This window comes from Barbatula barbatula (assembly GCF_947034865.1).
Source record: "Barbatula barbatula genome assembly, chromosome: 25".
Lineage (NCBI taxonomy): Eukaryota > Metazoa > Chordata > Actinopteri > Cypriniformes > Nemacheilidae > Barbatula > Barbatula barbatula.
The window spans coordinates 10930483-10948826 of NC_136788.1; the positions used below are offsets into that span (position 1 = coordinate 10930483).

At 37.2% G+C, this 18344-nt stretch overlaps 3 protein-coding genes across 3 annotated transcripts in view; all 3 read left to right on the forward strand.

Moving 5' to 3' along the window:
- Positions 1-161: 161 nt before the first annotated feature.
- cUnh15orf40 (chromosome Un C15orf40 homolog) lies at positions 162-2405 on the forward strand. The gene is made up of 5 exons (XM_079450351.1): positions 162-474; positions 644-761; positions 847-974; positions 1355-1435; positions 1718-2405. Exons 1-5 carry the CDS (start codon positions 316-318, stop codon positions 1763-1765), a joined length of 534 nt encoding a protein of 177 aa, XP_079306477.1. The 5' UTR covers positions 162-315; the 3' UTR covers positions 1766-2405.
- Positions 2406-8366: 5961 nt separating this feature from the next.
- Positions 8367-9126, forward strand: cart2 (cocaine- and amphetamine-regulated transcript 2; the record flags this gene model as incomplete). The annotated part of the gene is made up of 3 exons (XM_079450352.1): positions 8367-8540; positions 8714-8797; positions 9019-9126. 3 exons carry the CDS (start codon positions 8367-8369, stop codon positions 9124-9126), a joined length of 366 nt encoding a protein of 121 aa, XP_079306478.1.
- A 2339-nt stretch (positions 9127-11465) lies between these two features.
- map1ab (microtubule-associated protein 1Ab) overlaps positions 11466-18344 on the forward strand; it is a 32863-nt gene continuing 25984 nt past the window's right edge. Inside the window, exons 1-2 of the mRNA XM_079450350.1 lie at positions 11466-11731; positions 13745-13846. Of these exons, the coding sequence (XP_079306476.1) occupies positions 11500-11731; positions 13745-13846 (334 nt within the window). The 5' untranslated portion in view covers positions 11466-11499. The remainder of the gene's footprint in view (positions 11732-13744; positions 13847-18344) is intronic.

An 18344-nucleotide genomic window follows, 5' to 3' on the forward strand; every position in this document is an offset into this window, starting at 1 on the left:
TAAAAATGAATGACCAAGAAAAAAGGAATAATAGTAAGTAGTGCCATACAGTTAACATATTGTATATCAGCAAACGTAATAGATAAGAGCATTCGGTTTTAAAATAAAAAAGGAAAAAGTCGCAAGAGGAAATTAATTTTCCAGGGCTTTCTGCGTTCTGCGTATTTAGCGCGCCTATTTGATGCTCCAAACGCATTTACTTGTGTTGTATGCTAGTCATGCGCTTTAGATGTAAACTCTACTGTTGTTGTCTCAAGCAAACCAACTCATGCTCTTCTTTTACAATACAAGAAACTCATTCTTAAAAAATATCTCATGCATTCGCAGACTCTCAACTGTGTACGTATAACTTTGCTAAGCCTCTTTTACCGCGTGCTGTTTAGTCGCATTCTTGCGAAGAAAATCACACATCGGGGTTCAGTGTCTTCCAGTGTTTACTCAAAATACAGCACGATGCCTAAAAAGAACAAAACGGTAGGGTCCGCTACATTTAAATAAAAACATTTTTTATTTAGAGTTACTATAATGAATAATCTCTTGTGTCAGGAGCAAAACATTCGAGTCTCTTGCAATAGTTATGTACTGTCAAGCTCACACATAATGTCACTTCATAAGATTAATGTAAATCAAATCCTATCGTTAGGCAAAAAGCATCCCTCAACTCCAAGAGACACCTCCCGGACCAGTTAAAGAAGTTAAAGACGGTGAAATTGCAATCGCAATACATGCCAAACCCGGTGCCAAGCAAAATGCAATCACAGGTTGGATATATTTAAGTTTAAAGCAGAGAGCATCAGTCTACCGTTTATCTAAGGAGTCCAAGCATCATCTTTATTTTTGTGACAGATGTCTCAAGTGAGGCGGTGGGGGTCGCCATTGCCGCACCACCGACGGACGGAGAAGCCAACGCGGAGCTACTGCGCTATTTATCCAAAGTCCTGGAGCTGAAGAAGAGTGAAATATATTTAGATAAGGTCAGAACCATCATACTTGTGTGTTGACGGCAAAAGAGTATCTATTAGGGATAGCTCACACGAAAACCCAATGCTCGCCCTCTAGTCATGTTAAACCTGTTTAACTTTCTTCTGCAGAACACAAAATATATTTAGAAGAATGTTGATAACGAAACACCGTCGGTCCCCGTTGACTTCTGTTGTATGGCTGTAAACCAATGCAAGTCAATGGGGACCAACGGTTGTGTTACCAACATTCTTCAAAATGTCTTCTTTTGTGTTCTGCAGAAGAAGAAAAGTAATTGGGTGAGTAACACTGACGCTTATGGGTGAATTATCGCTTTAAATATCTATTTTACTGGACAGAATAAGTGAATACATGTGTTTCAATGTCACTACAGGGCTCCAAATCCAGAGAAAAAATTATCAAGGTAACAGCAAGTGTCAGTCAAGAGGACATTTTGGAGAGACTGAGAAGAGAGGTAAATCGGTGACACTACTGTGGACTTTTATACTGTAATGAACTGTCACAGTTTACACTTTGAACGCTTTAGGTATAACAGCTGAATATTAGGTTTTAAATGTTCAGATTCATCCAATAAAAATAGGATATTATTTTTGCCTGATTATATTTTTAATTATCAGTTGAACCTGTTATTGTAAAGACAATATTTTATAGAACATGATGTGCTTTTGGAATTTATGTAGTGAATTTTTATCTTTTAGATGTTAAAGTTTAAAGCAATTATCTTGTTTTTATAAAGCGGCCACATCAGCACCTGAGGTCCACCAGTGACAAATGGGTTCATTAAGGAGAACATAATGAGTATGATTATCAGACCTTTTGTATTAAGCTAAGAGCCTTGAAATTGGTTATTCGACAGATTCGAGTTATCCCATTTTGTGCTTTAAAATTGCTCATCCTATATGTAGAAACGTTTCAACTGGACATTTAACTGTATACAGATGTAAATAGTGTATATTTGTGTTAGAAGTAAATATAAAATAGACAGGAGCAATTGGCCTATAACTTCAGGCTATACGATAATTTTGATATGCATGACAAGCAACCCCAAAATTGTTATATTGTAAAATAAGACGTGAAACAGCATTGCTTGTTTTTTTATTGCTAACTGGGGTTCAGATATAGTAAAGATGTAAATACCACTATCTTTCAATATCTGCACCCCCACCATTAGAAGAGGGGGAGAGTGAAGCCAATGAGAGCTAAAACATTTCTGTGTTTAATTATGCAGACATAGCTCTGCAAACTCCTAGAAGTCTTTCAATATAACCCTTAAATAGAAATCTCGGGTTATTTGTTCAGAGAACTTATTAAATTGCTGTTGTATATGATTCATATTCAATGAATATTAATTCAATTCACTGTTATATAACAATGTATTTTAATAGATATATTAGTTGATAAAAGTGTCAGCTTTTTGGATATCTAACATTTGTAATTCTGGTTTCATGTGAATGTTAGAGTCTTAAATGATCGACTTGTGCAACAGGTTGTAAACTGGCAATACTGGATGACATTCTATTATCGTTTTACTCTCCCTCAGATTTTCCAAACCTGTACACATTTCTTTTCTTCCGCAGAACACAAGGAAGATATTTGGAAGAATATTAGTATCCAAACAGATCTTATCCCCCTTTTACAGTAGAGAAATAAATACTATGGGGGTCGATGGGGGATCAAATCTGTTATTTTGTGGGAACTATCCCTTTAAGGCACAAATTTATGATATTATTTGTCATGTTAACTAAGGATTTTATTGCCTTTATTGAAGAATCACAGAGCTAAATGAATATGGGTGGGATGACATGGTGCACTGGCTGTTTCTCTACTGAAACAATATTTCATAAAGCCGCTTATTTAAAAATCATGGAGCAAAGCAGTATGTCATGATTTAAACGAAGAACTGTTGAGGGGATCACTGTCGGTTTAAGTCATAATGACATAAATTAATTGCAGGATTACTTCATTGAACAGTTGCCCTTAGCTGTTAGCGGTGGTTATTTATAAATTAATCCCAACCATATTTTGTAGATAAATAAATAAATAATTCCTGCTATGAATGGTATTACTCAGCAAACCAAGTTCTTATCTTCTAAATTTATTGTCTGTAAATTGGCTAAAATGTTTCTTTTACATAATCTACACATAAACAAAAGTCTCTGTGTTTTGCTGTTCAATATTACTATAAACTAAGGCTGGTAACCTGTACTACACAAGATCAATCTCTTCTACAAGCAAGATGTTTACCATATAAATCAGCCCCCCAAGCTTTTAAACTCAACTTACTGGTGTTGAAGTGAGACCCTTGTACATCTATACGATCAGTTCAATATCGAAGGTTTTATTTGTAACGCTCGGAAGGATTTACAACACACAATCCAGATGTACAACAACACTTTCCTCGGGTAAACGGCTACTTCAGTGGTTTATGATGACGGTACTCTGATATCAATTGAATCCAGAGCTTTCTTTGAGGGAAAATAATATTTATCTGCATTAGAATCATCAGGCTTTATTCGTACGGCAGAAAAATCTTTAACATAATGCTTTAGAAATCCGTCCATGTTGAATGAAGTGTAACAATTTTCGGTTTTAAGTGTGATTTACAGAAATCCGTTCTCTTTGTGCTTCATGACCGTAGGACCCATCAGTTTTTATTCGCTTTAAAGAAATGCTCATGACTGAATGAAGACTGCAAATTGTTGGAAAATGTCCAACTATGGGAATGTTCACTTTGTAATATAAATTTTTATGACCCCTTGCTCCCTATTGATGCCATCAGGTTTTTAATTGAGCATGCAGTGTCGCACACCCACACCAAATATACCGACCATCTATATATGGACTATTCATCCTAAACACATGATGTTCACTGGTGATGTGGGACTAAAACACACATAAAGAGGAGATAATGAAGTTTCATGACTCCCACACAAAACAGATAGGCCTCTACAGGGATTCATCTTCAATGAATTAGTGTGGGCTCCTAACACACACCCATACAGAGAGACCATTAGCTATATATTTGTGAAGACCTCTCATTGCCTCAGTGCTTTTCATACTAGGATAATAATCCACTTCCTCCCTACGTTTAATAATAAAAAATCGGTTGACATCATTGGATTCAAACAAAACAGGGATGTTTTCAAAAGATGTGCTTTGACATAAAATTGAACTTGAATGGAAAGAGCTCCAACTCTTTCACAAGTCAACGAACGAAGATTCAATTAGAAAGTTTGTGGTACTTTAATGTTGTTTCACATGCATGCTGTATTTTAGACTTCACAAGAGTTTGTCAGAGGCTGATGATGTCACGAGACATCCATGGCCAGCCCAGGGAGCTCAGAGATCATTAAAACGTAGCCTTTGAAGAGTTTTGCTGTGATCTCATAAACGCTATTTCTTGTTATTCGCCTCTTTAATCATGCCAATCCTCCGTGTATGCTAATTCCTGCCAAAGTAAATGAGGACCATCAATTAACATCTGTCAAAGCGAGGCAGAGTTCACAAGTGACACTCGAAACATTCGACTAACATGAAAAGCAACACGCAAAAAAAGATGACATTATAAGTCTTGGGGCGGAGTTAAAATCTAATTAGTTTGGGGCCGTTTGACGTCGAGGTTAATCTGCCTGTCAGAATGAGGAATTGGGCAGATGTAGGAAACAGCTGTAAGTGACATGTCCTTTAAATTTTAGCGCCTGTGAACATCACAGGCTGGTTTTCTGTCTTGTCTCCTTAGGCATGGGACATGAGCAACAGCTCTGCTGTGGCCTGTAAATATACACAGCTGCTAGAAAACCGGATGCAAGACTGATTTTTAACCTCACATGAGAATTCTGGAAGGCCTTTTCTCATTTGATTCTCTCATCATTTATTTACCGTCATTCCAAACCTGTTTGACTTTCTTCTATGGAACACAAACGAAGATATTTTGAACAAACAACATTGGCCTCCATTGACTTCCATTGTATAGATGTAAAAATCAGACATTCAATCAGACAAAAGACATTTCTCAAAATATCTTCTTTTGTGTCTCACATAAAAAAGAAAGTCAGTTTGGAATGCAGTAAAGAGCAACATTGCCATTAGTGATAATGGCTTTAATAAGTCATGACTTTCTGATAAGGAAATGAAAATTGCTCACAGTGTAAAGTTTGGGAAAGACCCATGAGAGGGTGATCACCTCTCAGAGGTTAATTTGATTCCTTCAACCCCAATGTAATTAGATGTTTAACACGACGAGGGTGTGCGCCACCTGATAAGTACCTTGTTTAGCTCATCTCTGATGCAAGATGGTCTGAGGTGTTGCCTTCTGATCAATGGGCAAATCAATGGGCCTATTTTTTCCTACAGGGCTTAATTTTGACTGCCACTTTGATAAACCTGAGAACAGTGAAATTAAAATGCCTTTAGTCAATGTTTAAAACAGACACAATGATTCATTTGTGCGCAATCAATGCCGCTCAGTCTATGATAACCCTACATGAATTGTTTTGAATGCATGATTAAGAAATAGCTTACTGATTTATTCTTTCTGTTACACTGGATTTGATGCATTAACAAATAATTTCTTGGAGAATATTAAACCAGCCTCAATGAGTTTTTTCTTTGCGCATTGGATTCCAAGGAAACTTGTTGCTCATGCTTTTACTTTCTTCAGTCATGTTTAACCAGTAGGACAGGAAAAACTGATAATGGATTTCCAAAAACACTGGATCCGGTTTATTAATTTGGCATTTAATCCTTATTGTTTATTAATATTTATATTTAGCAGACATTTTATTCAGAGCAACTTGCAGTGATTGTAAGGAACATATTAGTAGTTTGCATGTCTTTGGACTTGAACCCATGACTTTGGCATTGCTATAATAGCTCAATACCGGTTGACCCACGCAGGACCCTCTATTGACGCCCTATAATGACACATTCATTTTAGTAATTTTAAGAGAGATTGATTGGTTAATCAGAAGAACAGCAAGGGAAGGGTTAATTTATGGGACTGAAGTTTGGCAAGTTGAGGAGGCACATGGCTAAATACACAGAGGTTTTGAAAGACGTGCAGCCGTGGGCAGACATAAGCGGATCCCAAGGAGACAAATGGAAATCAAATCATGCCCCATAGCGAAGACTATGAACATGGCAGTGGAACAAGGGTAAGATTTTAAACCCCTTAACTCCGCAGTGCTAAAAATAGCTGAAGGTTTGTGCAATTCATTTGTTGTTAGACACCTTAGGCAAATGTCACAGGCAGATTTTGATTTGTGTGATTTTAACACTGGAAAATCTATGGATATTGCAACCTTTCTTTTGATTAAACTAAGAGTTAAAGCCAACATGTGTCTTCAACAATTAAGCTAATTGGAGAATTGCTACCTTGAACTGGACCAAAAGATACAGTTGCAAGCGAGTGATAGCAAGGTCATGAGTTCTATTCCGAAGGCATCAACTGTTGAAATGTTCGTTAAAGGGATAGTTCACCCAAAAATTATATTTTTCATCATTTACTAATCCTTGTGTCATTCCAAACCTGTATGACTTGATGTTTTCTGCAAAACAAAACAAAAAATATTTTGAAGAATATCGGTATCTTAACATTGTCCCCTATTGATATGGACTCAAAACTACTTAGACGTTTTTCAAAATATCTTCCTTTATGTTCACTGAAGATCGAGTCATATACAGGAATCTTTTTAAACAAACATTTAGGCTGGATATATTTTTAATGGGGCTTTAGGTATATGAGAATGGTTTCCATTCACCCATAACCCCTATTTCCGATTCCGTCGTGTTTGGAGAGAATGAGTTTGCTCACCGCACTGTTTCATTTATGTACTCATTGACAGGGGTTATGGGCCAAATCTTAGCCTCACAGCGTATTATTTTGTGCATGTCGATGACCATTGTCACTTAACACACCCTAGTCTGGGTTTGCTATGACTGTGAGCTTTATATGGACCCTGGTGATTGGCTGATTTTCTTCGGATGAAAGACATGGTGTGTTAGAAATTGATCAGTTATATTTTGATATGAATGAAGTCTAAAGAGAGTGCGTCATATGCCTCACACCCATTGTTAAAGGGCTCTTTTGGCGAATTAAAAAACATCACTTGGATACAAGCCTTGCGTGAATTAATCCATAGTTTACAGGCATCGCTTGCAGCAAACTTATTTTAGTTACAGAAATGTATATGAAGCTGTGCAACCAAGCAAACCGTGAGAAAAATTCTCCAAATTGATGAGTAATATGAATGTTGTTGGGCAGAAATGATTTGATCTGCTGATATGCAAATAGCTCATTCAGTTCCACCACAAAATAATTTCCTCCACAAGTGCCGTCATAGATGGGCAAAAATAATAGCCTATTTCATCAACCCTAGAAAAAAGTCCTTACATTGGAAAAATCATTTTTCCTCCTCGAAAGAAATCCCTATTCATATTCCAGGAAGGATTAGATGAGTCTAGACATGCTTACATGCTTGAGTGTGTACACTTTCAGCGTTTCTCAAAATCAGATTGCTAACAAGCAGACATGGACTGCACATCACCTAGAAATACATTGCATGAAAAACTTAAAAATACTATGATGCTGTTCTAATTGAAACCCTAAAATGACATTTTATAGGGATTGAAATTATGGTCTCTGTGTGACCACTCCAGTGTTTTGAAGAGAGAAAATGCTGCTGTAATTTAAGAAATACCATATTATATTCACATAAAGACACTAATCAGTTACACTGAAACATCACCAGTGCATCGGTGTGCATTATTTTGGATTGGTCAGTAGAATTTACTTTCAAAATGGCAGAACAAAATGAACGATGCCAAAAATACAATCTAATATTTTTGTTTGATGTGTCTTGAGAAGCTTTTTAGTTATTGCTTGGAGTTAAAAAAGTCTTAATTCAGTATTGGCTTTAAAAACATTTTCATCCAGACGGATACGATTTAGTATCAATGCACATTTTATGCATTTAGATTAATACTGCCAAGCATATTTCCCAGTCCTCCAAAGTATTCCAACGTGTCAACATCGTTGCATGTAGACGTGCTTAAACAACCAGCAGTGTTTGCATTTTAATCTTTTCCTCACAGCTGAAACAAAATACCCCGACGGATGTGTCCTTAGTAAAGTTGAAGAATGTTACATTCCGGGGGCGAAATTAACGCATTTGATGACTTGTCTTTAGCGCATTTACGCAATGAATGATCGCGCTTACGTGTGAAAGAAATCAATGGTAAAGGCGGGGCGACATCACATCACATAAAAACAAGCACCGTTGAACAGATAAAAGAGTGGAAGGCTGTTGAGCTGATTATTTGAACCTACACTTTGAGACATAACTGCGTTGCGCGCTCCTGTGCCAAAGCTCAATTCAACCAGGACCATGGAGAGCTCCAGTCTGTGGACGCGAATGACCGTGTGCGCCGTGCTGCTTTGCTTGGTTACAGGTGCAAGAGCGAACGAGCCAGACCCAGACCAAGTAGAGGTTGAAATGGACACAAGAGCCATCAGAGACTTCTACCCCAAAGACCCTAACCTGACAAGTGAAAAACAGCTTGTGAGTAATTCATGAGTATGTTGTTTTTAATTTGATTTATTATATAAGTAAACGATGTGTTTAGTCTGTTTATTTTGATTTTGCTGATAAAATGTTATATATATATATATAATGATATTTAGAAAAGTGATTGGAGACTAAAATGCATCTTTAAAAATGCTTTATCACGTCAGCTCGGGGCTCTGCAAGACGTTCTGGAAAAGCTGCAGACTAAACGAATTCCTCCTTGGGAGAAGAAATATGGTCAAGTTCCCATGGTATATTTATGTTATTCAAATATTTATTAAATATAGGCGTGTATTGCTTAGTTATGTAAAAGACATGGTCATTTGCGCACTTCACTCTTCTTCACTCTTCCAACGGTCTTAACTTTAATACCACAATAATCATTGTTTGCTATCTAAAGTGTAAACGTATTTTTTATAACAACACAAATGCTGTTATTAGAAAAGTAAGATGCTTTCCTCTGTTTTCTCAGTGTGATTTGGGCGAGCAGTGCGCTATCAGAAAAGGCTCTCGAATCGGCAAGATGTGCGACTGCCCGCGCGGGGCGTTCTGCAACTTTTTCTTGTTAAAGTGTTTGTGATGGTTAAACACATTGCGGAATGGTTTGACTTGGCATTGATGGGGTGCACATGCATCATATAACAAATTTGTGCAATTTTATTTATATTAATATTTTTTTAAGTGCGGCACAGTGGAGAGAAGTTGTAAAGTTCATCAAGGACGTATGTGATGTAACCACATGTTATTGTCATGTAAACTTAATCTGCTGTTCGTGCATTAAAGTGCATTAGAACTTGTTTTGTAAAGTCGTCTGTGTATCAATTACTTTTGTATGTTCTTAATACAGCATGTTCTTTTGATAAAAAAAGACATCGAGATCATTTAAAAGCTATCGAGAACCACACATTGCTGTAAAAAAGGATTAAAAGGGTTGGCATACATTTGTCAAGATATCTGCACAAAATAAAGCTCCACTATGTATCAGTAATAGTCCTCTGTTGATTTTAAACTGCTGTCTTAATCATTATTTGACAAATAATTGAAATCCTGTACTGTTCACTGTGTGCCCTTTAATGGAATGCCACATGAAAACATGCATCGCATGATTCGCTATTACCATTCGCTTTGCTCTAACATATTAATATTTTTAATAAGTCACCACTGTCATGCTGTATAGAACATTTTTGTTATTAACGTGTAATTTTCGAACCTTCACATCCAGTATTGTGAAAATCAAATATAAAACCAATAAACCATCTCTCGTTCGTCACTGTCATCTAACCAAATGGTCATTGTGCACCGACTGTTATACTTTTAAACGCCATATAATGCTGCTGCACTTTAAACAAGGTATTCTGTGAAATGCAAAATTAAATTTTGGAAATTGTTAATGAAAAGACACCAAGATAAGCTTAATATCAGTCATTTGCCTGTGATGACTTGATTTCTCTCGCGCGCGCCCTCTTTCTCCCTCTCTTCTTCAATGACTTGCTTCTAGCTCGAGCTTGTGTTGCACAATCTTAGCCAATCAAGTCAGAGTCATGAAATTGAGGTCTTCAAGGGGAACCCAAAATATTAAAACAAGGGAAAGTGAATCTGTAAAAGTAAACTATTCTCGCTGAATGGCCAAAATAGATGTCCATACAGATGTTAGTTTGAAACTAATATATTTGTTAGATATTATGCCTGTGTCTTTCCTAACACAGGTCACATCTTATTTTCATCTTTAGTTTGTGCCTTTAGACTTATTGGCTGACTTTGTCACTGATGTCACATATGTATTCAGCCCCCGAAAAACACTATTGCAATCAATATTTCATCATTTTGAAAAAAATGGGTTGGCCCCACATTTAGAGACATCAATGAAAAGAAAGGCAGGGCTTTAATACAGATATGACGCGACGACAGGGAGCAGTTCTTTGCCAAAATTGCCTTCAATGGATTTCTGTCATTGTGGAGGTTGTAAATGGTCATGCCTGCACTCACTTTCTCATTGTGAGATTGATTGAATGGTGACATAATCACTGTAATTGTGAGGTGATGATTCTAGCCAATATACATTTGATGAAATTGCCTTATAATGCTCAGTTATTTGCTCATTACCAATATAATCCTTGTTGGCAAAGTTTCAGTAAAACCTGTAGGGCATGTCAGCTTCGTGACCTAATCAACTTAATTTATGAGGATTTTGCTCGTGTTTATTGCAAGAAGACAAATGGCAAGATCCATTAGCATCTAACTTGGCAGCTAAAAATCTCGATTGTCAATAAAAGAGTCAGTGCTTAAAAAACTAATGGTAATTGGTATCTGAAGAGTACTCTGAGAAATCAAACGTGTTTGAGGATGCAGTGTTGTTCATTTACTTTACGTTCGTCGTATTTGTTGTTTTTACAAACGACCATTGATGTCAATATCTTTACGTCAGAACCAGTGCACCGCACTTGACTATAAATGTCAGCAGAGGGCAGTATGTGCTCGTTTGTATTTGACCGAGGGATGGCTGAATCACTGCCAATGGCGAAGTAGATGCTGCTGGAAACACTCTCTCTCTTTAATCTTAGGCTGCCTCAAAACAAAAGTAAGACAGCCAGGAGGAATTAAACATGTCATATAAAGGCACTTCTCAAGAATAAACGAACACCTTCCGGTTTTAGTGGCAGAGTTGTCGAAATTGATGCAATAGCCTACTTTGTTAAACATGTCTGCGATTTTATCTCTGTCTCTTTGCGTGTATGTGTGAGTGTCATCAAAGCCGGAATAGTTCAGATGGTGTTTTGATAGCGTATATTGATCTATTCTGTATTCACATATCATTTTGTCATCGTCAGGTGTGACATCACACAGCTGTGTGGTCGTTTGACCAATCCCGCGCAAGTAAATAGCGCCCACTGTAGAGCGCGCAGAGTTTTACGAGCTGTTAACTTTGCAGCCGGGGCAGGTGGCAGCAGTTGTCATGGAGATAATTGCGGGCCCAGCGTCTGTTCGAGGGGCTGTTTCCATGGAGATCCCACCCCGGGGTGCGCTCGCAGCGGTGGAGGAGGACGAGGACTGCGAGCTTCAGCACCCCGGACAGCTCCGCCGCCACGGCCCGACCTCCAGACAGGGAAACTTTTACATACTAATCGTGATCGGAGAGATCGCGACAGATCACCAGCTACAGACCGCAAGACAACATATAGAGCGCGGTGAGCCTTACGGGTATTTGTGCGTTATAAAAAGCATCGGGAGCCACGCTATATAAGGATTTGCGCAAACAGATTTGAGCTATTGTTTCATTTGACTGTGAACTCTGTATTGTGCATTTGACGCAACACAAGATGTAATAGAGTGCATGTGTCGCTACGGTAGGCGCGTGCATTAAATAATAGACTCGCGTCGACGTTGCAAACGACAAGATGCGACACGATTAGCCAACGTTTAGTTATCGATTTGTTATATCTACAGTACGTCCCCAGAGTGATATACGAGCCAACGCGACCATTTGAATTATTCTGCACACTGCGGCGACCTCGGGTGTCTGCATTTAGCACTGCGCCATGAGTTGTGGGATTACGGCATGTTTGGATAAAATTGATGAAGTTGCAGTTTTTCTGCTCTGCACAAACCGGCAGCTCGTAAAATGGTTGCTTTTCATTATGACTTGCAATTAAAAATCGCAAAAACAAAAAGGTATGCATAACGACATTTTTATTTGATCAAGTTGATTTGGTTTGCTGAGTAATATTTGCATTCAGAACCATCATCTGAGATTTGAAAATGAATGACTTTGTAAAGTTTTTATGGAAATACATAATTTTTTTGTTATATGGAAGAAGTCAAACTAATTTTGCATTATTTGTCTCTAACATGTGTAGACAGCATGATCATCATAAAAGGGGGTTCAACTTTTCATCTTCTCAATGAAGTTTCCTTTGATCGGCATGGGTGTTTGACTCTTGGTGCAAAAATTTCATGTTGGTGTATTATGTAGTAGCATGTTTGTGTTTACAGACATCTGGTTTTGACTAGCATCAACCCCTAGAATCCAAAGTAGCATTATATAAAATAGCAAGCATAGAAGCATACTTAATAGATGTCTTTTTATCTGGGTTTGTACTGGCCAACACAAATCTGGAATACAAAGATTTTAACACAGTACAGTTCAATTGTGCTACAGTTAAAAATGACCAGTGCCTTAAAAAGTTGTTTCTGAATGTGTAGGATGGTGTTGACTCTGTTTTCGATCTTCGAATTCAGGGTCTGCTAATCCTGGTTATGCTAATCAGATTCAGTAAATATTGCATTTAAAATACTGATGTGTAAATAATCAGTCTGTACGATTCTGTAATCCTTGGGCATCTAGAAACATCAGAAGCATTGTTCTGTTCCTCCTAAATGACTTTTAATCATTAATTCACAAATCAATGAGCACAAATCGATTCTGAAAGGAATAAGTTGTGTTTGGGTAGACTCACGGAGACAAGCATCTTATTCTGGGAAACCTCTGCAGCCATTACCTGTGCTAAATCCCAATGACACAGCATTTCTGAGCACAAACACTGCAGTGTTTGCAAGATTTACACTTCATCTACAAAGCAAAACAGAATCCGAGGAAAAACAGCCCTTCCAGCAGAGTGGGAAGGACGTGGCGGAAGATAATTATGAAACACTGAGATATAATTGTATTCCATAATTCCTAAAAGGACTTTGAAGTTTAGATCAGTAGGACCACAAGAGGCGTCTGCATTTTGCGCAGTTATGTAACACTAAACCCTGAATATTCAATGTACACATCCACAGATTCTGTAGGCCATGTATTATGGATCTTGGTAACACTTTACAATAAGGTGCTAGATTTAACATAAGTAAATGCATTAGCTAACAACAAACTTCCTTGTTAATGTAAATTCATGTCAATACAGTTATTCGTGTTAGTTCATTGTGCAGTAACTAATTTTGACAATGTTTGATTTGAATAATGTGTTAGTAAAAGCTGAAATTAACATTGATTAATATTATAAATGCTGAAGAAGTATTGTCCATTCATGTTAGCTACATTAACTAATTGTTAACAAATAGCACCCTATTCTAAAGTGTTAACCGGAGAATAAAACGCCCTGCATATAAAAATGACAGTACATTTATAATGTAACATACAAATAAATTTGAAACAAATCTTTATAAATGTTAAAAATGTCACATGGTCTGTGTGCCCACAGGTATCCGCTCATGGGAGATCAGTCTATCGGAATGTGACCTGGACCAACAGTTGCAGCTTTTCATAACCAGACATTCTGCCCAGTTCTCGGCTGAGGTCAGAGGTCAGTCCAGTTAACAGGATGAATAAATGGGAAGAATAAATCTATAAAGTAACACATTACTGTTTACCAATCATGCAAAACAAATATTTTCAATTAAATGTTGGAGAACAGGCTGTTCCTGCATACATATTTCCAGCTCAAGGTCATGGTGCAGGTTGTTGATGAGACAAACAATATGCAGCCAATGCACTGGTGGTGAGAGTGTTCCATCGCTCTCCACAGGGAGCCCAGCATGTGTGTTTGCCGTGGCCGGTAATGTCTGTGCATCGCAGTCCTGTTTTCACTGTACTGCCTGGCATGCTGGATCTCAAAGAGCTGTGTCAGGATGAGAGAAGCTGCAGAGCCACTGCTTCACTGCTGCAGTGTGTGTGTAGGGTGGGACCTTGAGCTGTATTGTGCACAGGCAGGATCATAACACCCAATTGTGCCTTGATATACGATGGGCTGTATTTTAAATGTGACAGGCTGTTTTTCAAACACTAAACATGCTGACTACTATACTATACTGTATCAGTATTTATTTCTAGACCCGTGGCTACATTCAGCAAATGATAAATTAGAGAACAGAATAACTATTCTAAATTACTGTATATCCATAGTAATAGTGATGTTTGCTTTGGAATTTAATTGCAGTGGTGATAATGTTGATGCCAAGGCAAAAGGCTGAAGTAGACAGAGGGAAAGAGAAGGGTAGAGATGCCCTCTGACCCTGTTAAAGGGCATAATGAGTGGTTGGATCAGATTGTGATTACTGCTAAATGCCTCTAAAGAACTTAGTTTGTGCTTTTTTGTGGCTCAATGCCTTTCAGAAACAAGGCCCATGGGCTGATGGTGGAAATGGGACCACAGTATTGATTTTGCCATATCATATTTAGCATGCCCCTTAGCATAGATCAATGACAGCCAAGCTAAGGGGAATTCAATGGCTGTCTCAAGATATATATAGTGTTTTCGTTTTAACTGGGAAATAAAAGAACAACAAAGCTTGAATGCAATAACATTGTATTAGGAACGTTTTTGAGGAAAGTGTTTTCAGTTTGTTGTTGCAACATTTGCGCTTGAATTATCTTAATCATTTCATTATAGTTTCATATTACAGAAATTGTTTTATATTATAGAAATACTGCATTTTTATATTTGTATTCTCGTGTGTTTCTTTCCTGTAGAATAATGAAGTGAGGAGCCGCTGCCCGCCTGTTGGATATTATGCATAATGTACCACAGCATTATAACGGGAAAGTTCACCCAAAAATGAAAATCCTGTCATTATTTACTCACCCTCAAGTTGTTCCAAGCCTGTGTAAATTCCTTTGTACTGTTGAAGACAAAACATATATTTGGAAGAATGATTTAACCATACAGTTCCAGGGCACTGCTGGCTACTATAGAAGGAAACTTACTGTGGTGGTCAGTGGTGCCCCCAGAACTGTTACATTGTTTAAAATATCTTCTTTTGTTGTTTACATAACAACAACAAATATGTAGGTTTGGAACAATTTGAGGGTAAGAAAATAATGACAACATTTTCATTTTAGGGTGAACTATCGCTTTAAATTGACTGCAGTCCACGCATGCCTTAACGGATGAGGTTTTAATGTATGATCTGCTTATGATCTGCTTAAGTAAATACAGTCAAACAATGCTATTCAATACCATAAAAAATATTGCTGCTACTCAATGGGTCCTTAAAACTATTAGTCAACATCTATTTATAAAAACAGTTTAAAATACAACTATATTATATAATCAGATCAAATCAAAGGGAGTTTTCATAATCAGGGTCCTATTTTCACATTTCAACTGCAATATATTCAGCAGTCACACAAGCTGTGGTGAGTATAAATAAATATTTCATTATTTTTTTATATGTAGTTTTTTCATTAGCATGTGTGGATTTAACATTTAAAATGTCAAAATTTATGTTAGATTTTTCCATTGTTGCCATCATATCCTTATATATTTCAGATATTTCTTGATTTGGTCCTGTCTCTAATCAGAGTGTTTCTTAGGAATAGGCTTTGTGATGTTTTGAGAAATTAGTTTACATTGGTTTGTATCAGTCTTAAAAGTCTTCATCCTGAAAAAACTACAGAAATTGGTATCATAATAGTAACATGTTAAAAGATGGATACAAAATATCCTAGTTAACATCAAGTTCACACACTCAACTCTCAATCCATTGAGCAATTCTTAACTCAGTCTGTTTATTTCCAACCGGTGTAGTTTAATTCTGCTTATTTTCTTGCTTAAGTCTAATACCGCAAATCTAAAATACTTTTATATAAAAAATATACTTGAATTACAACACAAGCTAAGATCTAATGGTAGTGCGTGTCAGGAATGATTATAAAAATAAAAATATACAGATATAAATCTGTCTCGCAGCAGGAGTGACCTCGATCAGTCACAGCTTTTCTTTCACTATTTGTTAAATGAGCACCAATGTGAAATGCTTAAGAATGTGTTTTGGTTGGCGTTGTGGTACTACATGGACATCAAAAATATTAATTAAATGAATGAAGCATGACTAACAACAACTTCTCACCATCCCTCTTTTATCTTTGAATCTTATTTTCTATGACCTGGCATGATATATCTTGAAACATTTTGAAACATATAGCCCTGCAGTTACATTAAAGATCCCATATTACAGGCAGTTTAGGCCAATCTCATATTAATCTTGAGTTCCTATACAGTAGTACGTCGTATCTTCGAAGAGTATTTAGTTTGATCAAACTTATAAAAGAGAAATAAAGCTGTGCTATTACACAAGCTGCTAGAGGTGGGACTAGTGGGGAGAGTGGGATGGAACTACAGCACGAGCCAGCAACACAACATCACATTAATCCCTTCATGTTTTGTACATTATGCACGTACACGCCGATTGCTAACAAAACACAGACATATTACTTAGTTTGACTAACCGCGTGCAGTTCAATAATTTGTGTAAACTGTGACGACACAGGGATCCAGAATTATAAAAACTTTCTGACACAAGTTTGAGTGCTGGGGGAGTGTATTAAGAACAGAAATACTACATCATACGTCCAACTCTTTTTTTAACAAGTTGATCATGTTCAGCATGAGAAGCCAGCACATTTAACAGAAGTCAGAATGCATGACATGCAATAGTATGATACCTGATCTTTAAAGTAATTGTTCTATGCTATGGATGGTAATGGATTCTGACCTAACTGGTTTCTATTAAACCGTGGCCACCACTGCATTAGCAGCAGACAGGCGTCTTCCTCCAGAATATCCTATTAGACAGACTAAATGAGATGTTTCGGCCAGAGTTAAGCTCCAATTGGGAGGAATGTCAAGTGAGAATGTCTACGGCCATGAGAACATAAGTGTCTGTCGAAAAGGTTTTGATATTTCTAGTCAGTTTTGATTCGATAAGTTCCAAATTCCCCCAAACTCGCTCTTCTTAATACTAAGCACTTGCTATACTTCATATGGAGTATCATACATATCCTTTCAGGGGCGTCATGGACCCATTTTTTAAGGGGGCACAGTGTGCACAACACACAGAAACATATCCTGATAATCCTTTAAAAATTACTTACATTGTTTGTAACTGATGTCAGAGTGACTTCAAGTGCATGCATGATGTACCCAAATATGGATATTACGGATATGGTATACTAATGTTTGGCACCCATAAAATATCTAAATAATGTTTGACTTAATTTTGAACATAACATTTACTGTCCTATAATTTATGTACAGTTGTAAAATGTATAACGCACATCCACATTGTTTTAAGTGTCCATAACTTCTCATCTAGTTTGGCTGCTTGGTACAGACTTGAAGGATGCACAAACTAAATATGAGGGGCACCCTAAAACAGTGCCGCCTAGAGCTGACCTTCATCTATTGTACATTTAACTGGAATGTGGATATGTCAGTCTCTCGTGGGGTTGGACCTCATAACCAACAATTTTGTTTGTATACAAAAATGTATCAGCTGTTTTACAGTTTACCCGCTTCCTTTAAGGATACATACAGAAGAAATGGGAAATCTATAAGCCTCAATCTTGGCTGTATTTATAATATAAGTAGTGAGCCTTAAATATGAATTTCACAGATGCTGCAGGGGAAATTAAAGATCACATGATTTTGAGACAGAATGTTTGTATTATTAGCAACTCTGGGCCCCTGAAATATGACTGCAAAACATACAGAAATTGTTGTGAGCCCTCCTGGACCTGTGTGCCACTAAAACAAATTTCATTTTTCACCCTAGCTACTGCACTCCATTTCATATTTTCACTCAGATTGTTTAAAAGCACATTTTAAGTAGGCTATACTGCTTCTTTTATTAGATTTTGGCTGGAGTCCTAAAGTTTCTAGATCATCACTTGAGCTCAGAAATGCTTTGTCATTGGCTACTCTGTTTTTAAATCCCCTTCCTGCCTGTTTGAGATGAGAGATACAGTCGGTCACAGTAAGACTTGACTCTAAAATTGCTGAAATCAATGTACTTAAACACCAA